This window comes from Ischnura elegans, chromosome 6, assembly GCF_921293095.1.
Source record: "Ischnura elegans chromosome 6, ioIscEleg1.1, whole genome shotgun sequence".
Lineage (NCBI taxonomy): Eukaryota > Metazoa > Arthropoda > Insecta > Odonata > Coenagrionidae > Ischnura > Ischnura elegans.
In genome coordinates, this window is record NC_060251.1 from 18,143,032 (window position 1) to 18,164,293 (window position 21,262).

General features: G+C 25.2%; 1 protein-coding gene across 1 annotated transcript; it reads right to left on the reverse strand.

The window, feature by feature from the left end:
- Positions 1 to 11,995: 11,995 nt before the first annotated feature.
- LOC124160503 (GATA zinc finger domain-containing protein 15-like) lies at positions 11,996 to 20,977 on the reverse strand (the record flags this gene model as incomplete). The annotated part of the gene is made up of 6 exons (XM_046536359.1): positions 11,996 to 12,094; positions 14,182 to 14,229; positions 15,971 to 16,057; positions 18,015 to 18,024; positions 19,732 to 19,790; positions 20,969 to 20,977. Coding segments are annotated over 6 exons (312 nt in total), but the record flags the coding sequence as incomplete, so codon positions are not given.
- Between the last annotated feature and the right edge of the window lie 285 nt (positions 20,978 to 21,262).

Below are 21,262 nucleotides of genomic sequence, written 5' to 3' on the forward strand. Positions count from 1 at the left end.
TTTTTCGTTTTTTTTCCCATTTTCATTTTTTTATTTTGTCATTGTTGCTTTTGTCTTTGTTATTGTCTTTGTAATTGTTTTTTATTATTTTTGTATTTTTTTGTTTGTGTTTTTGTTTAGTTTTCGTATATGTCAATGTTTTTGTCTTTTTTTTGTCAATGTTTTTGTCATTATTTTTGCCTTTGTTTATTTTGTGTCAGTCTTTGTTATTGTCATTGTTTTTGTCTTTTTTACTCTTATTTTTTCATAGTTTTTGTTTTTTTTTCTTCGTGTTTGTCTTTTTTGCCTTTGTTTTAGTAATTCTTTTGTTTTGTTTTCGTCATTGTTTTTGAAATTTTTTTGACTATGTTTTTGTCTTTGTTCTTGTTTTTTTTTGCCTTTGTTTCGTCTTTCTTTAGGTTTTTGTCCTTGTTTTTGTCATTGTTTTTTTCTTTGTTTTGTCGTTGTTTTATAATTAGTGTTTGTTATTGTTTTTGCCTTTGTTTTGTCTTTCTTTTTGTCTCGGTTTTTGTCTTTGTTTTTTTCTTTGTTATTGTCTTTGTTTTTGTCATTGTTTTTTTTGTCTTTGTTTTTGTCTTTGTTTTTGTCATTGTTTTTTTTTTGTTTTGTCATTGTTTTTTAATTAGTTTTGGTTATTGTTTTTGTCTTTGTTTTTGTCTTTGATATTGTCGCAGTTTTTGTACATGCTTTTCTCTTTTTTGTCATTATATTTGTCAACGTTTTTCTCATTGTTATTTTTTATTGTTTTTGTCGTTGTTATTGTTATTGTCTTTGTTTGTGTCTTTGTTATTGTCTTTATTACTGTCTCTTTTTATATTATTTGTTTTTTTGCTATTGTTTTTGTCTTTGTATTGGCAAATGTTTATGTCATTGTTTTTGTCTTTGTTTTTGTCATAGATTTTGTCATTATTTTTGCCATTGTTATTCTCATTGTTTTTGTCATTGTTTTTTCATTGTTTTTGCCTTTGTCTTTGTTTTCGTCTTTTTTTTTACTTTGTTTTTGTCTTTGGTTTTCTGTTTCTTTTTGTTTTTCTTTTTGTCATCCTTTTTGTCGTAGATGTTGTCATTTTTTTCTTTCTTTTAGACTTTGATTTTGTCATTAATTTTGTCTTTGTTTTTGTCATTGTTTCTGCCTTTGTTTCTGTCTTCGTTACTGTCTTTGTGGCGGTCTTCTTTTCAGTCTTTGTTTCAATCTTTGTTCTGTCTTTGTTTTTGTCTCATTTTTTTTTCTTTTCTGTCTTTGTTTTTGTTTTTGTATCTGTCTTTGTTATGTCTTAGTTTTTGTCATTGTTTCAGTTTTTCTTTTTGTCTTTGTTTTTTTTTTCTTTTTCCCAGTTTTTGTCATTGTATTTGTCATTGTTATTGTTTTTGTCTTTGTTATTGTCTTTGTTTTTCTCTTTGTTATTGTCTTTTTTATATTCTTTGTTTTTGTTTTTGTCTTTGTTTTTTCCTTTGTTTTCGTCTTTGTTTTTGCCTTTGTTTTTGTCTTTGTTTTTGTCTTTGGTATTGTCTTAGTTTCTGTCTTTGTTTTCATCTTTGTTTTTGTCTTTATTATTGTCTTTGTTATAGTCTTTGTTATTTTTCTATGTAATTGTCATTGTTTTGTCATTTTTTTGTTGTTTGTGTCAATGTTATTATCACTGTTATTGTTATTTTTTTTCTAATTGTTTTTGTCTTTCTTTTTTTTCTTTTATTTTTGTCTTTGTTTTTGTCTTTGTTTTTGTCATTATTTTTGTAATTGTTTTTTATGTTTGTTTTTGTCTTTGTTCTTGACATTGTTTTTGTCATTGTTTATGTCTTTGTTATTGTCTTTGTTTATGACTCTGTTTTTATCTTGGTTTTTGTCATTGTTTTTATAATTGTTTATGTCTTTGTTTTTGTCTTTGTTTTTTTATTTTTTTTGTCTTTGTTTTTGTCTTTGCTTTTTTCATTGTTTTTTTCTTTAGTTTGTCATTGTTTAAGCATGGTTTTAGTCATTGTTTTTATCATTGTTTTTCTCATTTTTATTGTCTTTGTTATTGTTCTTTATATTTATTTATTTTTTGTTTGTGTTTTTGTTTTTGTCTTCGTATATGTCATTGTTTTTTTCTTCGTTTTTGTCAATGTTTTTGTCTTTGTTTTTGTCTTTTTTTTGTCATTATTTTTGTAATTGTTTTTTGTGTTTGTTATTGTCATTGTTCTTGACATTGTTTCTGTCATTGTTTTGTCTTTGTTATTGTCTTTGTTTATGTCTCCGTTTTTATCTTGGTTTTTGTCATTGTTTTTGCAATTGCTAATGTCGTTGTTTTTGTTTTTTTTAATATTTTTTGTCTTTGTTTTTGTCTTTGTTTTTGTCTTTTATTTTCTTTATTTTTTCATTGTTGTAGCATGGTTTTAGTCATTGTTTTTAGTCATTCCCATTTTCATTTTTTTTTATTTTGTCATTGTTGTTTTTGTCTTTGTTATTGTCTTTGTAATTGTTTTTTATTATTTTTGTATTTTTGTGTTTGTGTTTTTGTTTAGTTTTCGTATATGTCAATGTTTTTGTCATTTTTTGTCAATGTTTTTGTCATTGTTTTTGCCTTTGTTTATTTTGTGTCAGTCTTTGTTTTTGTCATTGTTTTTGTCTATGTTTTTGTCTTTTTTACTCTTATTTTTTCATTGTTTTTGTTTTTTTTTCTTAGTGTTTGTCTTTTTTGACTTTGTTTTAGTCTTTCTTTTGTTTTGTTTTCGTCATTGTTTTTGAAATTTTTTTGTCTATGTTTTTGTCTTTGTTCTTGTTTTTTTTTGCCTTTGTTTCGTCTCTCTTTAGTTTTTTTGTCTTTGTTTTTGTCATTGTTTTTTTCTTTGTTTTGTCATTGTTTTTTAATTAGTTTTTGTTATTGTTATTGCCTTTGTTTTGTCTATCTTTTTATCTTGGTTTTTGTCTTTGTTTTTTTCTTTGTTATTGTCTTTGTTTTTGTCTTTGTTTTTTTTTTGTCTTTGTTTTTGTCTTTGTTTTTGTCATTGTTGTTTTCTTTGTTTTGTCATTGTTTTTCAATTAGTTTTGGTTATTGTTTTTGCCTTTGTTATTGTCGCAGTTTTTGTACATGCTTTTCTCTTTTTTGTCATTATATTTGTTAACGTTTTTCTCATTGTTATTTTTTATTGTTTTTGTCGTTGTTATTGTTTTTGTCTTTGTTAGTGTCTTTGTTATTGTCTTTATTACTGTCTTTTTTTATATTCTTTGTTTTTTTGCTATTGTTTTTGTCTTTGTATTGGCAAATATTTATCTCATTGTTTTTGTCTTTGTTTTTGTCATAGATTTTGTCTTTATTTTTGTCATTGTTATTTTCATTTTTTTTGTCATTGTTTTTTCATTATTTTTGCCTTTGTCTTTGTTTTCGTCTTTTTTTTGCCTTTGTTTTTGTCTTTGGTTTTCTGTTTTTTTTTGTTTTTCTTTTTGTCATCCTTTTTGTCGCAGATGTTGTCATTTTTTTCTTTCTTTTAGACTTTGATTTTGTCATTAATTTTGTCTTTGTCTTTGTCATTGTTTCTGCCTTAATTTCTGTCTTCGTTTCTGTCTTTGTGGCAGTCTTCATTTCAGTCTTTGTTTCTATCTTTGTTCTGTCTTTGTTTCTGTCTAATTTTTTTTTTCCGTCTTTGTTTTCGTTTTTGTATCTGTCTTTGTTATGTCTTAGTTTTTGTCATTGTTTCAGTTTTTCTTTTTGTCTTTGTTTTTGTTTTTCTTTGTCCCAGTTTTTGTCATTGTATTTGTCATTGCTATTGTTTTTGTCTTTGTTATTGTCTTTGTTTTTCTCTTTGTTATTGTCTTTTTTATATTCTTTGTTTTTGTTTTTGTCTTTGTTTTTTCCTTTGTTTTCGTCTTTGTTTTTGCCTTTGTTTTTGTCTTTGTTTTTGTCTTTGGTATTGTCTTAGTTTCTGTCTTTTTTTTCGTCTTTGTTTTTGTCTTTATTATATTTTTTGTTATAGTCTTTGTTATTTTTCTATGTAATTGTCATTGTTTTGTCATTTTTTTTGTTGTTTGTGTCAATGTTATTATCACTGTTATTGTTTTTTTTTTTCTAATTGTTTTTGTCTTTGTCTTTTTCTTTTATTTTTGTCTTTGTTTTTGTCTTGGTTTTTGTCATCATTTTTGTAATTTTTTTTATGTTTGTTTTTGTCTTTGTTCTTGACATTGTTTTTGTCATAGTTTATGTCTTTGTTATTGTCTTTTTTTATGTCTCTGTTTTGATCTTTTTTTTGTCATTGTTTTTATAATTGTTTATGTCTTTGTTTTTGTCTTTGTTTTTTTATTTTTTTTGTCTTTATTTTGTCTTTGTTTTTGTCATTGTTTTTTCTTTATTTTGTCATTGTTTTAGCATGGTTTTACTCATTGTTTTTATCTTTGTTTTTCTCATTTTTGTCTTTGTTATTGTTTTTTTATATTTTTTCTTTTTTTTTTGTTTGTGTTTTTGTTTTTGTCTTCGTATATGTCATTGTTTTTGTCTTAGTTTTTGTCAATGTTTTTGTCATTGTTTTTGTCTTTGTTTATTTTGTGTCAGTGTTTCTTTTTGTCATTGTTTTTGTCTATGTTTTTGTCTTTTTTATTCTTTTTTTTTCATTGTTTTTGGTTTTTTTCTTCGTGTTTGTCTGTTTTGTCTTTGTTTTAGACTTTCGTTTGTTTTGTTTACGTCTTTGTTTTTGTAATTTTTTGTCTATGTTTTTGTCTTTGTTGTTGTTTTTGTTTTTGCCTTTGTTTTGTCATTCTTTAGGTCTTGGTTTTTGTCTTTGTTTTTGACTTTGTTTTTGTAATTTTTTTTTATTGTTTTTGTCTTTGTTTTAGTCTTTGTTTTTTTTTTGTCTTTGTTTTTGTCTTTGTTTTTGTCATTGTTTTTTTCTTTGTTTTGTCATTGTTTTTTAATTAGTTTTTGTTATTGTTTTTGTCTTTGTTTTTGTCTTTGTTATTGTCGCAGTCCTTTCCCTTGGGCTACAACCTTGTCGCGGTGGAAAGGCTTGCGCGCTCCTATGACCCCTAGAGCTGTACTGGCGGGATTAATACTAAATTATTCCCGGTAGGGCCACCCATGCCAGATAGGTCGAAGGGTAGGAGCCAGACGAAAGGTAGTCCGCGTGATGGTGTCACGTAAAAAACACTGTTGGAATGGAAGTGGGAAACCCTACCAACTATCTCTTCCCTGAACACATGGAGTACAACCCAATGAGCCTCGGAATATCATCGCCTGGGACCCGTCCGCAAAGGGCGGGTGTCGGGCATGGCAACGAGGTGTTGGAGGGTAGAATGTTGGGGAAACGAGGGAGGGGAAGGAAAAGAATAGGATTTTTAGGTAGATTGAAAGAGAGTAGGCCTAACAGTGAATTAAAGAAGGCAGTGCTGGAAGGAAAGGGAGGCTCCCAGATCACCTCTTTAGTACTCCATGGAAACCTACCTTAATCGGTAGAATACTATAATAATAATTGTCGCAGTTTTTGTACATGCTTTTCTCTTTTTTGTCATTATTTTTGTCAATGTTTTTCTCATTGTTATTTTTTATTGTTTTTGTCGTTGTTATTGTTCTTTTCTTTGTTTGTGTCTTTGTAATTGTCTTTATTATTGTCGTTTTTTATATTCTTTGTTTTTTTTGCTATTGTTTATGTCTTTGTTTTATTCTTTGTTTTTGTCATAGATTTTGTCTTTATTTTTGTCATTGTTATTTTCATTGTTTTAGTCATTGTTTTTTGCTTTGCTTTTGTCTTTGTCTTTGTTTTCGTCTTTGTTTTTGTCTTTGTTTTTGTCTTTGTTTTTGTCTTTGGTTTTCTGTTTGTTTTTGTTTTTCTTTTTGTCATCCTTTTTGTCGTTGATCTTGTCATTTTTTTTTCTTTTAGACTTTGATTTTGTCTTTAATTTTGTCATTGTTTTTGTCATTGTTTCTGCCTTTGTTTCTGTTTTCGTTTCCGTCTTTGTTTCTGTCTAATTTCTGTTTTTTCTGTATTTGTTTTTGGTTTTGCATCTGTCTTTGTTATGTCTTAGTTTTTGTCATTGTGTCAGTTTTTCTTTTTGTCTATGTTATTGTCTTTTATACTCTTTTTTTGTCATTGTTTTTGTTTTTTTTTTGTGTTTGTCTTTTTTGTCTTTGTTTTAGTGTTTCTTTTGTTTCCTTTTCGTCATTGTTTTTGTAATTTTTTGTCTATGTTTTAGTCTTTGTTCTTGTTTTGGTTTTTGCCTTAGTTTTGTCTTTCTTTATGTCTTGGTTTTTGTCTTTGTTTTTGTCTTTGTTATTGTATTTTTTTAAAATTGTTTTCGTATTTGTTTTTGTCTTTGTTATTGTCATTGTTTTTTTCTTCGTTTTGTCATTGTTTTATAATTAGTTTTTGTGATTGTTTTTGTCTTTGTTTTTGTCTTTGTTATTGTCGCAGTTTTTGTACATGCTTTTCTCATTTTGTCATTATTTTTGTCACTGTTTTTCTCATTGTTATCTTTTATTGTTTTTGTCGTTGTAATTGTTTTTGTCTTTCTTTGTGTCTTTGTAATTGTCTTTATTATTATCTTTTTTTTATTCTTTGTTTTTTTTGCTATTGTTTTAGTCTTTGTATTTGTAAATGTTTATGTCTTTGTTTTTGTCTTTGTTTTTCTCTTTGTTTTTGTAATAGATTTTGTTTTTATTTTTTTCATTGTTATTTTCATTGTTTTTGTCATTGTTTTGTACTTTGTTTTGTCTTTGTCATTGTTTTCGTCTTTGTTTTCGTATATGTTTCTGTCTTTGGTTTTCTGTTTGTTTTTGTTTTTTTTTTGTCATCCTGTTTGTCGATGATCTTGTCATTTTGTTTTCTTTGTTTTAGACTTTGATTTTGTCATTAATTTTGTCAATGTTTTTGTCATTGTTTCTGCCTTTGCTTCTGTATTCGTTTCTGTCTTTGTTGCAGTCCTTTTTTTCAGTCTTTGTTTGTATCTTGTTCTGTCTTTGTTTCTGTCTTATTTCTGTTTTTCTGTCTTTGTTTTTGTAGCTGTCTTTGTTATGCCTTAGTTTTTGTCATTGTGTCAGTTTTTCTTTTTGTCTTTGTTTTCGTCATTGTTTTTTCCTTTGTTTTCGTCTTTGTTTTTGTCTTTGTTTTTTTCTTTGTTTCTGTTTTCGTTTCTGTCATTGTTGCAGTCTTTTTTTAAGTATTTGTTCCTATCTTTGTTCTGTGTTTGTTTCTGTCTTATTTCTGTCTTTTCTGTGTCTGTTTTTGTTTTTGTATCTGTGTTTATTATGTCCAAGTTTTTGTCATTGTTTCAGTTTTTCTTTTTTCTGTTTTTGTCTTTTTAACTCATTTTTTTTTGTCATTGTTTTTGTTTTTTTTCGTGTATTTCGTGTTTGTCTTTTTTGTCTTTGTTTTAATCTTTCTTTTGTTTTCTTTTCGTCATTGTTTTTGTAATTTTTTGTCTATGTTTTTCTCTTTGTATTTGTAAATGTTTGTCTTTGTATTTGCCTTGGTTTTGTTTTTCATTTTGTTTTGGTTTTTGTCTTTGTTTTTGTCTTTGTTTTTGTAATTTTTTTGAAATTATTTTTGTATTTGTTTTTGTCTTTTTTTTGTCTTTGTTTTTTTCTTTGTTTTTTATCGTCTTTGTTTTTGTCTTTGTTTTTGTCATTGTTTTATTCTTAGTTTTGTCATTGTTTTAAATAAGTTTTTGTTATTGTTTTTGTCTTTGTTTTTTGTCTTTGTAATTGTGGCAGTTTTTGCACATGCTTTTCTCTTTTTCGTCATTATTTTTGTCAACGTTTTTCTCATTGTTATTTTTTATTGTTTTGGTCGTTGTTTTTTTTTGTCTTTGTTTGTGTCTTGATAATTGTCTTTATTATTGTCTTTTTTTATATTCTTTGTTTTTTTGCTATTGTTTTTGCCTTTGTATTTGTAAATGTTTATGTCTTTGTTTTTGTCTTATTTTTTGTCATAGATTTTGTCTTTATTTTTGTCATTATTATTTTTATTGTTTTTTGTCATTGTTTTTTTCATTGTTTTTGCCTTTGTCTTTGTTTTCATCTTTGTTTTTGTCTTTGTTTTTGTCGTTGGTTTTCTGTTTGTTTTTGTTTTTCTTTTTGTCATCCTTTTTGTCGTAGATCTTGTAATTTTTTTTCTTTCTTTTAGACTTTGATTGTGTCATTAATTTTGCCTTCGTTTTTGTCATTAATTCTGCCTTTGTTTCTGTCTTCGTTTCTCTCTTTGTTGCCGTCTTCTTTTCAGTCCTTGTTTCTATCTTTGTTCTGTCTTTGTTTCTGTCTTATTTTTTTCTTTTCTGTCTTTGTTTTTGTTTTTGTATCTGTCTTTGTTATGTCTTAGTTTTTCTCAGTGTGATAGTTTTTCTTTTTGCCTTTCTTTTTGTCTTTCTTTGTCCCAGTTTTTGTCATTGTATTTGTCATTGTTATTGTTTTTGTCTTTGTTATTGTCTTTTTTATATTCTTTGTTTTTGTTTTTGTCTTTGTTTTTTCCTATGTTTTCGTCTTTGTTTTTGCCTTTGTTTTTGTCTTTGTTTTTGTCTTTATTATTGTCTTTGTTATTGTCTTGTTTATTTTTTTATGTAATTGTCATTGTTTTGTCATTTTTTTGTTGTTTGTGTCACTGTTTTTCTTATTGTTTTTATAATTTTTTTTTCTTTGTTTTTTCTTATATTTTTGTCTTTGTTTTTGTCTTTGTTTTTGTCATTATTTTTGAAATTGTTTTTATGTTTGTTTTTGTCTTTGTTCTTGACATTGTTTTTGTCATTGTTTTTGTCTTTGTTATTGTCTTTGTTTATGTCGCGGTTTTTACTTGGATTTTGTCATTGTTTTTATAATTGTTTATGTCTTTGTTTTTGTCTTTGTTTTTTTTATTTTTTTGTCTTTTTTTTGTCTTTTTTTCTCATTGTTTATTTCTTAATTTTTTCATTGTTTTAGCATGGTTTAAGTCAATGTTTATATCCTTGTTTTTCTCATTTTTATTGTCTTTGTTATTGTTTTTTATATTTTTTTTTGGTTGTGTTTTTGTTTTTGTCTTTGTTCTTGACATTGTTTTTTTCATTGTTTTTGTCTTTGTTTTTGTCATTGTTTTTTTCTTTATTTTGTCATAGTTTTCGCATGATTTTAATTTTTGTTTTTATCTTTGTTTTTCTCATTTTTATTGTCTTTGTTATTGTTTTTTTATATTTTTTGTTTTTTTTGATTGTGTTTCTGTTTTTGTCTACGTATATGTCATTGTCTTTGTCTTTGTTTTTGTCAATGTTTTTGTCATTGTTTTTGTCTTTGTTTCTTTTGTGTCAGTCTTTGTTTTTGTCATTCTTTTTTTCTATGTTTTTGTCTTTTTAACACTTTGTTTTTATTGTTTTTGTTTTTTTTTTCTTCGTGTTTGTCTTTTTGTCTTTGTTTCAGTCTTTCATTTGTTTTGTTTTCGTGTTTATTTTTGTAAATTTTTTGTCTATGATTTTGTCTTTGTACTTGTTTTTGTTTTTGCCTTTGTTTTGTCTTTCTTTGGGTCTTGGTTTTTGTCTTTGTTTTTGACTTTGTTTTTGTAATTTTTTTGTAATTGTTTTTGTATTTGTTTTTGTCTTTGTTTTTCCTTTGTTTTTTTTGTCTTTGTTTTTGTCTTTGTTTTTTTCATTGTATTTTTCTTTGTTTTGTCGTTGTTTCTGAATTAGTTTTTGTTATTGTTTTTGTCTTTGTTATTACCGATGTTTTTGTACATGCTTTTCTCTTTTTTGTCATTATTTTTGTCAATGTTTTTTCATTGATATTTTTTATTGTTTTTGTCGTTATTATTGTTCTTTTCTTTGTTTTTGTCTTTGTAATTGTCTTTATTATTGTCCTTTTCTATATTCTTTGTTTTTTTTGCTATTGTTTTTGTCTTTGTATTTGTAAATGTTTCTGTCTTTTTTTGTCATAGATTTTGTCTTTATATTTGTCATTGTTATTTTCATTTTTTTTGTCATTGTTTTTTCATTATTTTTGCCTTTGTCTTTGTTTTCGTCTTTTTTTTGCCTTTGTTTTTGTCTTTGGTTTTCTGTTTTTTTTGTGTTTCTTTTTGTCATCCTTTTTGTCGTAGATGTTGTCATTTTTTTTCTTTCTTTTAGACTTTGATTTTGTCATTAATTTTGTCTTTGTTTTTGTCATTGTTTCTGCCTTAATTTCTGTCTTCGTTTCTGTCTTTGTGGCAGTCTTCATTTCAGTCTTTGTTTCTATCTTTGTTCTGTCTTTGTTTCTGTCTATTTTTTTTTTCTGTCTTTGTTTTTGTTTTTGTATCTGTCTTTGTTATGTCTTAGTTTTTGTCATTGTGTCAGTTTTTCTTTTTTTCTATGTTTTTGTCTTTTTTACTCTTTTTTTGTCATTGTTTTTGTTTGTTTTCGTGTTTGTCTTTTTTGTCTTTGTTTTAGTGTTTCTTTTGTTTTGTTTTCGTCATTGTTTTTGTAATTTTTTTGTCTATGTTTTTCTCTGTGTTCATATTTTTGTTTTTGCCTTTGTTTTGTCTTTCTTTTTGTCTTGGTTTTTGTCTTTGTTTTTGTCTTTGTTTTTGTATTTTTTTTAATTGTTTTCGTATTTGTTTTTGTCTTTGTTTTTGTCATTGTTTTTTTCTTCGTTTTGTCATTGTTTTAGAATTAGTTTTTGTTATTGTTTTTGCCTTTGTTTTTGTCTTTGTTATTGTCACAGTTTTTGTACATCCTTTCTCTTTTTTGTCATTATTTTTGTCAATGTTTTTCTCATTGTCATTTTTTATGGTTTTTGTCGTTGTAATTGTTTTTGTCTTTGTAGTTGTCTTTATTATTGTCTTTTTTTATATTCTTTGTTTTTTTGCTATTGTTTGAGTCTTTTTATTTGTAAAATGTTTATGTCTTTGTTTTAGTCTTTGTTTTTGTCTTTGTTTATGTGTCATAGATTTTGTCTTTATTTTTTTCGTTGTAATTTTCATTGTTTTTGTCATTGTTTTTTTCTATGTTTTTGTCTTTGTCTTTGTCTTCGTCTTTGTTTTTCTCTTTTTTTTTTGTCTTTGGTTTTCTGTTTGTTATTGTTTTTCTTTTGTTCATCCTGTTTGTCGTTGATCTTGTCATTTTTTCCTTTGTATTAGACTATGATTTTGTCATTAATTTTGTCATTGTTTTTGTCATTGTTTCTGCCTTTGCTTCTGTCTTCGTTTCAGTCTTTTTTCACTCTTTGATTCTATCTTTGTTCTGTATTTGTTTCTGTCTTATTTCTGTCTTTTCTGTCTTTGTTTTTGTTTTTGTATCTGTCTTTTTGGTATGTCTTAGTTTTTGTCATTATGTAAGTTTTTCTTTTTGTCATTGTTTTTTTCTTTGTTCTTTCCTTTTGTTTTCGTCTTTGTTTTTGTCTTTGTTTTTGTCTTTGTTTTTGTCTTTGTTTCTGTTTTCGTTTCGGTCTTTGTTGCAGTCTTTTTTTAAGTCTTTGTTTCTATCTTTGTTCTGTGTTTGTTTCTGTCTTATTTCTGTCTTTTCTGTCTTTGTTTTTGTTTTGTATCTGTCTTTTTTATGTCTAAGTTTTTGCCATGGTTTCAGTTTTTCTTTTTTCTATGTTTTTGTCTTTTTTACTCATTTTTTTGTCATTGTTTTTGTTATTTATTTCGTTTTTGTCTTTTTTGTCTTTGTTTTAATCTTTCTTTTGTTTTGTTTTCGTCATTGTTTTTGTAATTTTTTGTCTATTTTTTTCCCTTGGTTTTTGTAATTTTTTTTGAAATTCCTTTTGTATTTGTTTTTGTCTTTGTTTTTGTCTTTGTTCTTTTTGTCTTTCTTTTTGTCTTTGTTTTTGTCATTGTTTTTTTCTTAGTTTTGTCATTGTTTTTTAATAAGTTTTTGTTATTGTTTTTGTCTTTGTTTCTGTCTTTGTAATTGTGGCAGTTTTTGTACATGCTTTTCTCTTTTTTGTCATTATTTTTGTCAACGTTTTTCTCATTGTTATTTTTTATTGTGTTTTGTCGTTGTTATTGTTTTTGTCTTCGTTTGTGTCTTTGTAATTGTCTTTATTATTGTTTTTTTATATTCTTCGTTTTTTTTGCTATTGTTTTTGTCTTTGTATTTGTAAATGTTTATGTCTTTGTTTTTGTCTTTGTTTTTGTCTTTGTTTTTGTCTTTGTTTTTGTCATAGATTTTGTCTTTATTTTTGTCATTGTTATTTTCATTGTTTTTTGTCATTGTTTTTTTCATTGTTTTTGCCTTTGTCTTTGTTTTCGTCTTTGAATTTTGTCTTTGTTTTTGTCTTTGGTTTTCTGTTTGTTTTTGTTTTTCTTTTTGTCATCCTTTTTGTCGTAGATCTTGTCATTTTTTTTCTTTCTTTTAGACGTTGGTTGTGTCATTAATTTTGTCTTTGCTTTTGTCATTGTTTCTGCCTTTGTTTCTGTCATCGTTTTCTTCTTTGTTGCCGTCTTCTTTTTAGTCTTTGTTTCTATCTTTGTTCTGCTTTGTTTCTGTCTTATTTTTTTCTTTTCTGTCTTTGTTTTTGTTTTTGTATCTGTCTTTGTTATGTCTTAGTTTTTCTCATTGTTACAGTTACTCTTTTTGTCTTTGTTTTTGTCTTTCTTTGTCCCAGTTTTTGTCATTGTATTTGTCTTTGTTATGGTTTTTGTCTTTATTATTGTCTTTGTTTTTGTCTTTGTTATTGTCTTTTTTTATATTCTTTTTTTTTGTCTTTGTTTTCGTCTTTTTTTTTTCTTTGGTATGGTCTTAGTTTCTGTTTTTGTTTTCGTCTTTGTTTTTGTCTTTATTATTGTCTTTGTTATTGTCTTTGTTATTTTTCCATGTAATTGTCATTGTTTTGTCATTTTGTTAGTGCTTTTGTCATTTTTGTCATTATTTTTTTCAATGTTTTACTCATTGTTATTTTTAATTGTTTTTGTCGTTGTCATTCTTTTTGTCTTTGTTTGTGTCATTGTTTCTGCCTTTGTTTCTGTCTTCGTTTTCTTCTTTGTTGCCGTCTTCTTTTCAGTCTTTGTTTCTATCTTTGTTCTGTCTTTGTTTCTGTCTTATTTTTTTCTTTTCTGTCTTTGTTTTTGTTTTTGTATCTGTCTTCGTTATGTCTTAGTTTTTCTCATTGTTACAGTTTCTCTTTTGGTCTTTGTTTTTGTCTTTCTTTGTCCCAGTTTTTGTCATTGTATTTGTCATTGTTATGGTTTTTGTCTTTGTTATTGTCATTGTTATTGTCTTTGTTTTTGTCTTTGTTATTGTCTTTTTTATATTCTTTTTTTTGTCTTTGTTTTTGTCTTTGTTTTCGTCTTTTTTTTCTTTGGTATTGTCTTAGTTTCTGTCTTTGTGTTCGTCTTTGTTTTTGTCTTTATTATTGTCTTTGTTATTGTCTTTGTTATTTTTCCATGTAATTGTCATTGTTTTGTCATTTTGTCATTTTGTTAATGCTTTTGTCTTTCTTGTCATTATTTTTTTCAATGTTTATCTCATTGTTATTTTTAAATATTTTTGTCGTTGTTATTCTTTTTGTCTTTGTTTGTGTCTTTCTAATTTTCTTTATTATTGTCTTTTTTTAAAATTCTTTTTTTTTGTTTTTGCTATTGTTTTTCCCTTTGTATGTGTAAATGTTTATGTTTTTGTTTTTGTCTTTATTTTTGTCATAGATTTTGTCTTTGTTTTTGTCATTGTTATTGTCATTCTTTTTGTCATTGTTTTTGTAATTTTTTTAATCCATATTTTTGTCTTTGTTCTTGTTTTTGTTGTTGCCTTTTTTTTGTCTTTGTTTTCGTCTAAGTTATTGTGATTGTTTCTCCCATTGTTTTTGTAATTTTTTTGTATATGTTTTTGTCTTGGTTCTTGTTTTTGTGTTTCCCTTTGTTTTGTCTTTGTGTTTGTCTTTGTTTTTGTCTTTGTTTTTGTCATTTTTTTGTAATTGTTTTTGTCTTTGTTTTTGTCTTTTTTTTGGTTTTGTATTTTTGCCTTTTTTTGTCTTTGTTTGTGTCATTGTTTTTTCTTTGTTTTGTCATTGTTTTTGCAATGGTTTTTGCCATTGTTTTTATCTTAATTTTTGTCTTTGATATTGTCATATTTTTTGTACAAGATTTTTTCTTTTTTGTCATTATTTTTGTCAATAATTTTCTCATTGTTATTTTTTATTGTTTTTGTCGTTGTTATTGTTTTTGTCTTTGTTTGTGTCTTTGTAATTGTCTTTATTACTGTCTTTTTTATATTCTTGTTTTAGTTTTTGCTATTTTTTTTTCTTTGTATGTGTAAATGTTTATGTCTTTGTTTTTGTCTTTGTTTTTGTAATATATTTTGTCTTTGTTTTTGTCATTGTTATTGTCATTGTTTTTGTCATTGTTTTTGTCTTTGTTTTTTATTTTGTCTTTGTCTTTGTTTTCGTCTTTTTTTTTTGTCTTTGTTTTTGTCTTTGGTTTTCTCTTTGTATTTGTTTTTTTTTGTCATCCTTTTTGTCGTTGTTATTGTCATTTTATTAATTTTTTTCGTTGTTTTAGACTCTGATTTTGTCATAAATTTTGTCATTGTTACTGCGTTTGTTTCCGTCTTCGTTTCTCTCTTGTTTCAGTCTGTTTTTCAGTCTTTGTTTCTTTCTTTGTTCTGTCTTTCTTTCTGTCTTATTTCTGTCTTTTCTGTCTTTGTTTTTGTTTTTGTATCTGTCTTTGTTATCTTAGTTTTTGCCTTTGTGTCAGTTTTTCTCTTTGTCATTGTTTTTGTCTCTTTTTGTCCCAGCTTTTGTCATTGTATTTGTCATTGTTATTGTTTTGTCTTTGTTATTGTCTTTATTTTTATCCTTGTTATTGTCTTTTTTATTTTCTTTGTTTTTTTTGTCTTTGATTTTGTCTTTGTTTTCGTCTTTGTTTTGGTCTTTGTTTTTGTATTTGGTATTGTCATAGTTTCTGTCTTTGTTTTACTCTTTGTTTTTGTCCTAATTTTTGTCTTTGTTATTGTTTTTGTTATATTTCTATGTTATTGTCATCGTTTTGTCATTGTTTTTTATTGTTTGTGTCAATCTTATTATCACTGTTTTTGTTATTGTTTTTCTAATTGTTTTTGTCTTTGTTTTTTTTTCTTTTATTTTTGTCTTTGTTTTTGTCTTTTTTGTCATTTTTTTTGTAATTGTTTTTTGTGTTTTTATTTTGTCTTTGTTCTTGACGTTGTTTTTGTCATTGTTTTTGTCTTTGTTATTGTCTTTGTATATGTCTCCGTTTTTAACTTGGTTTTTGTCATTGTTTTTGTAATTGTTTATGCCTATATTTTTGTCTTTGTCTTTTTATTTTTTTGTCTTTGTTTTTATCATTGTCTTTTTCCTTATTTTGTCATTTTTTTAGCATGTTTTTAGTCATTGTTTAATTCTTTGTTTTGTAACAGTTTTTGTACATGTTTTATCTTTTTTGTCATTATTTTTTCATTGTTTTTCCCATTTTTATTTTTATTTTTTTTGGCATTTTTGTTATTGTCTTTGTTTTTGTTTTTGTTTTTTTTTTTAATTTTTAATTTTGTTTTTTTTTGTCTACGTATATGACAATGTTTTTGTCTTTCTTTTTGTCAATGTTTTTGTCATTGTTTGTGTCTTTCTTTATTTTCTGTCAGTCTTTAATTTAGTCATTGTTTTGGTCTTTGTTAATTTTTTGTCAGTCTTTGTTATTGTCATTGTTTTTTCAGATTTTATCTTTGTTTTTGTATTTGTCTTTGTTTTCCTCTTAGTTTTTGTCTTTTTTTTGTCTTTGGTTTTCTGTTTGTTTTTGTTTTTCTTTTTGTCATCCTTTCTTTCGTTGTTCTTGTCATTTTTTATATTTTTCTCTTTGTTTTAGACTTTGAATTTGTCATTAATTTTGTCATTATTTTTATCATTGTTTCTGCCTTTGTTTCTGTCTTAGTTTCCATCTTCGTTTCAGTCTTTTTTTCAGTCTTTGTTTCTATCTTTGTTCTCTTTGTTTTTGTTTTTCTATCTGTCTTTGTTATGTCTAAGTTTTTGTCCTAGTGTCAGTTTTTCTTTTTGTCATTGTTTTTGTCTTTTTTGTCCCAGCTTTTGTCATTGTATTTTTCATTGTATTTGTCATTGTTATTGTTTCTGACTTTGTTATTGACATTGTTACTGTCTTTGTTTTTGTCTTTGTTATTGTCTCTTTTATATCCTTTGTTTTTGTTTTTGTCTTTGTTTTCGTCTTTGTTTTGGTCTTTTCTTTTGTCTTTGGTATTGTCTTAGTTTCTGTTTTTTTTTGTCTTTATTATTGTCTTTGTTATGTTACTATGTTATTGTCATAATTTTTGTCATTGTTTTTCTCATTTTTATTTTTTATTGTTTTTGTCCTTGTTATTTTTTCGTCTTTGTTAGTGTCTTTGTTATTGTCTTTTTTATATTCTTAGTTTTTGTTTTTGTTTTTCTCTTTTTATGCGTCAATTTTTTGTCTTCGTTTTTGTCAAATTTTAGTCATTGTTTTTGTCTTTGTTTTTTTGTTTCGTTCTTGGTTTTAAGTCATTGTTTTTGTCATTGTTCTTTCTCAAGTCTTTTTTTCTTCGTGTTTGTCTTAGTTTTTTCCTTTGTTTTTGTCTTTCTGTTTGCATTTCTTATTGTCTTTTTATTGTCTGTGTTAATTTCTTTGTAATTCTCTCTGTTATTGTCTTTGTTTTTGTATTTGTTATTATGTGTATTATTGTCTTTGTTATTGTCTTTGTTTTTGCCTTTTTTACTGTCTTGTTATTGCTTTTGTTATTTTATTTGTTATTGTCTTTGTTTTTTTGTCTTCGTTTATGTCCTTGTTATTTTCTTTGTTATTCTCTTTGTCATTATCTCCGTTATTGCCTTTGTTATTGTCACAGTTTTTGTACATGCTTTTGTCTTTTTTGTCAATATTTTTGTCAATGTTTTGCTCATTGTTATTTTTTATTTTTTTTGTCATTGTTATATTTTTTGTACTTGTTTTTGTCTTTGTTATTGTCTTTGCTATTTTTTTTATATTCTTTGTTTTTGTATTTCTTTCTGTTTTTGTTTTTGTTATTGTATATTTCAAGTTTTTTGTCTTTGTTTTTGTCAATATTTTTGTCATTTTTTTTGTCTTTGTTTATTTTGTGTTAGTCTTTATTTTTTTCATTGTTTTTGCCTTTGTTTATTTTGTGTCAGTCTTTGTTTTTTCATTAATTTTATCTATTTTTGTCTTTGTTTTTGTCAATGTTTTTGTCATTGTTTTTGTCTTATTTTATTTTGTTTCAATCTTTGTTTTAGTCAATATTGTTGTCATTGTTTTTGTCTTTGTTTATTTTGTGTCAGTCTTTGTTTTTGTCATTGTTTTTGTCTTTGTTTATTTTGTGTCAGTCTATATTTTTTCATTATTTTTGTCTGTTTTTGTCTTTTTTACCCTTTTTTTATCATTTTTTTGTCATTGATTTTTCTCATTAATTTTTTTTTTCTTCGCGTTTGCCCTTTTTTGTCAGTTTTTGTACATATTTTGTCTTTTTTGTCATTATTTCTGTCATTGTTTTCCTCGTTTTTATTTTTTATTGTTTTTCTCATTGTTATTGCTTTTGACTTTGTTTTTGTGTTTGTAATTGTCTTTTTTATATTCATTGTTTTTGTTTTTGTCTTTGTATATGTCAATGTTTTTGTCTTTGTTTTTTTATCAATGTTTTTGTCATTGTTTTTGTCTTATTTTATTTTGTTTCAGTCTTTATTTTTGTCATTGTTTTTGTCTTTGTTTTTCTCTTTTTAACTGTCTTTCTTTTTTTTATTGTTTTTGTCTTTGTTTTTGTCATTATTTTTTCTCATTGTTTTTGTCATTTTTTCTTCGTGTTTGTCTTTTTTGTCTTTGTTTTAGTCTTTAATTTGTTTTGTTTTTGTCATTGTTTTTCTAATTTTTTTGTCTACGTTTTTGTCTATGTTCTTGTTTTTATTTTATCCTTTGTTTTGCCTTTGTTTTTGTCTTGATTTTGTCTTTGTTTTTGTCTTTGTTTTTGTCTTTGTTTTTGTCTTTGTTTTTGTCTTTGTTTTTGCCTTTGTATTTGTCTTTGTTTTTGTCATTTTTTTTGTAATTGCTTTTGTCTTTGTTTTTGTCTTTGTTTTTGTCTCTGTTTTTGTCATTGTTTTTTTTTTTGTTTTGTCATTGTTATTGTCAAAGTTTTTTACATGCTTCTGTCTTTTTTGTCATTGTTTTTCTCATTTTTATTTTTATAGTTTTTGTCATTGTTATTGTTTTTGTCTTTGTTATTGTCTTTGTTATTGTCTTTTTTATATTCTTAGTTTTTGTTTTTTTGTCTTTGTATATGTCAATTTTTTGTCTTCGTTTTTGTCAAATTTTAGTCATTGTTTTTGTCTTTGTTTTTTTTGTTTCATTCTTTGTTTTTTTCAATGATTTTGTCTTTGTTTTCATCTTTTTTACTGTTTTTTTTTGTCATTTTTTGTCATTGTTTTTTCTCTTTGTTGATGTCTTTTTTTTCGTGTTTGTCTTTGTTTTGTCTTTGTTTTTGTCTTTTAGTTTGCATTTGTTATTGTGATTTTATTGTCTTTGTTAATTTCTTTGTAATACTCTCTGTTATTGTCTTTGATTTTGTCTATGTTATTTTATGTGTTATTGTCTTTGTTATTGTCTTTTCTTTTGCCATTGTTATTGTCTTGTCTTTGTTTTTGTAATTTTATTTGTTATTGTCATTGTTTGTGTCTTCGGTAATGTCTTTGTTAATTTCTTTGTTATTGTCTTTAACACTATCGCTGTTATTGTATTTGTTTTTCTCTATGTTATTGTCACACTTTTTGTACATACTTTTGTCTTTTTTGTCATTATTTTTGTCATTGTTTTACTCATTGTTATTTTTTATTGTTCTTGTCCTTGTTATTGTTTTTGTCTTTCTTTTTGTCTTTGTATTGACTTTTTTTACATTCTTTGCTTTGTTTTTGCTATTGTTTTTGTCTTTGTATTTGTAAACGTTTTTGTCTTTTTTTTTGTCAATGTTTTTGTCATTGATTTTGTCTTCTTTTTTTGTTTAAGTCTTTGTTTTTGTCATTGTTTATGTCTTTGTTTTTGTCTTTGTTTTTGTCATTGTCTTTGTTTTCGCCTTTGTTTTTGTCTTTGTTTTTGTTTTTGTTTTTGCAAATGTTTATGTCTTTGTTTTTGTCTTTGTTTTTGTCTTTGTCTTTGTTTTCGTCATTGTTTTTGTCTTATGTTTTTGTTTGTTTTTGTTTTTTTTGTCATCGTTTTATTCGTTGATCTTGTCATTTTTTTATATTTTTTTCTTTGTTTTAGATTTTGATTTTGTCATTTATTTTTTCATTGTTTTTGTCTTTGTTTCTGCTTTTGTCCGTCTTCGTTCCTGTCTTTGTTTCAGTCTTATTTTCAGTCTTTGTTTCTATCTTTGTTCTGTCTTTGTTTCTGTCTTATTTCTGTCTTTTCTGTCTTTGTTTTCGTTTTTTATCCGTCTTTGTTTTGTCTTATTTTTTGTCTTTGTGTCAGTTTTTCTTTTTGTCATTGTTTTTGCCTTTTTTTGTCCCAGCTTTCGTCATTGTATTTAACATTGTTATTGTTTTTGTCTTTGTTATCGTCTTTGTTTTTGTCTTTGTTATTGACTTTGTTATTGTCTTTGTTATGTTTCTATGTTATTGTCTTTGTTATTGCCCCTTTTTATAGTCTTTGTTGTTTTTTTTTTTAATTTTATTTGTGTTTGTATTTGTAAATGTTTTTGTCATTGTTTATGTCTTCTTTTTTTGTTTAAGACTTTTTTTGTCATTGTTTATGTCTTTCTTTTTGTCTTTGTTTTTGTCATAGTTTTTGTCTTTGTTTTTGTCATTGTTATTGTCTTTTTTTTTGTCATTGTTTTTGTTTTTGGTTAAGTCTCTGTTTTTATCTTACTTTTCGTCTTTATTATTGTCTTTGTTATGGTCTTTGTTATTTACTGTGTTATTGCCATTGTTTTTGTCATTGTTATTTTATTGTTTGTGTCAAAGTAATTATCACTGATTTAGTCATTGTTATTCTAATTTTTTTTGTCTTTTTTTTCTTTTATATTTGTCTTTTTTTTTAATTATTATTTTTGTAATTGTTTTTTGTCTTTGTTTTTGTCTTCGATTTTTTTTTGTCTTTGTTTTTGTTTTTTTCTGTCTGTGATTCTGTATTTGTTATTGTCTTTTTATTTTCTTTGTTAATTTCTTTGTAATTGTGTTTGTTATTGTCTATGTTATTGTCTTTGTTTTTGTATTTGTTTTTGTCTTTGATTTTCTGTTTGTTTTTGTCTTTGCTTTTTTCTTTGTTTTTGTCGTTGTTCTTGTCATTGTTTTTATTTTTGCCTTTATTTTAGTCTTTGATTATGTAAGTTTTTAGTCATTAATTTTGTCAATGTTCTTTTAATTGCTCCTGATTTTGTATCTGTCTTTGTATCAGTCTTTTTTCAGTGTTTGTTTCTGTCCTTGTTTCTGTCTTATTTTCTACTTTTTTTCTGTCTTTGTTTTTGTCTTATTTCTGACATTGTTTCTGTCTTTGTTTTTGTCTTATTTCTTTTTTTCTGTCTTTGTATTTGTCTTTGTTTCTTTCTTTATTCTGTATAAGTTTCTGTCTTTGTTTCAGTATTTGTTGTTGTCATTGTTTTTTCTTTCTTTGTCCTTGTTTTTGTCCTTGTTTCTGTCCTTGTTTTTGTCCTTGTTTTTGTGATTGTTTTTGTGATTGCTTTTGTCATTGTTTTTGTGATTGTTATTTAATCTTTTCTGTAATTGTTAATATTATTGTTTTTGTCATATATATTTTAATTTTTGTGTCAAGAAGATTTTTATTTTTTGTCAGTGTTTTTGTTATTGTCTTTGTTATTGTCTTTGCTATGGTCTTTTATTATGTCTTTGTTATTTACTTTGTTATTGTCATTGTTTTTCTAATTGTTTCTGTCATTTTTAAATTCATTGATCATTGTTTTTGTCTTTGTTTTTGTCATTGTTACTGTCTTTTTTTGTTTTTGTTTTTGTCAATGTTTTTGTCATTGTTTTATCTAATTTTTAGTGATTGTTTTTGTCTGTTTTTTTTATTTTGTTTTTGCCTTTGTTTTTATCTTTTTTTTTGTCTTTGGTTTTGTCTTCTTTGTCTTTGTTTTTTCATTTTTTATTGTCTTTTTATCGTTTTTGTTAATTTCTTTGTTATTGTGTTTGCTATTGTCTTTGTTATTGTCTTTGGTTTTGTCTTTGGTTTTCTGTTTGTTTTTGTCTTTGTTTTTCCTTTTGGTTTTCTGTTTGTTCTTGTCTTTGCTTTTGTCTTTGTTTTTGTCGTTGTTCTTGTCATTGCTTTTATTTTTGTCTTTGATTTAGTCTTTGATTTTGTAAATTTTTAGTCGTTGATTTTGTCATTGATTTTTAAATTGTTCCTGGCTTTGTTTCTGTCTTTGTTTCTGTCTTTTTTTAAA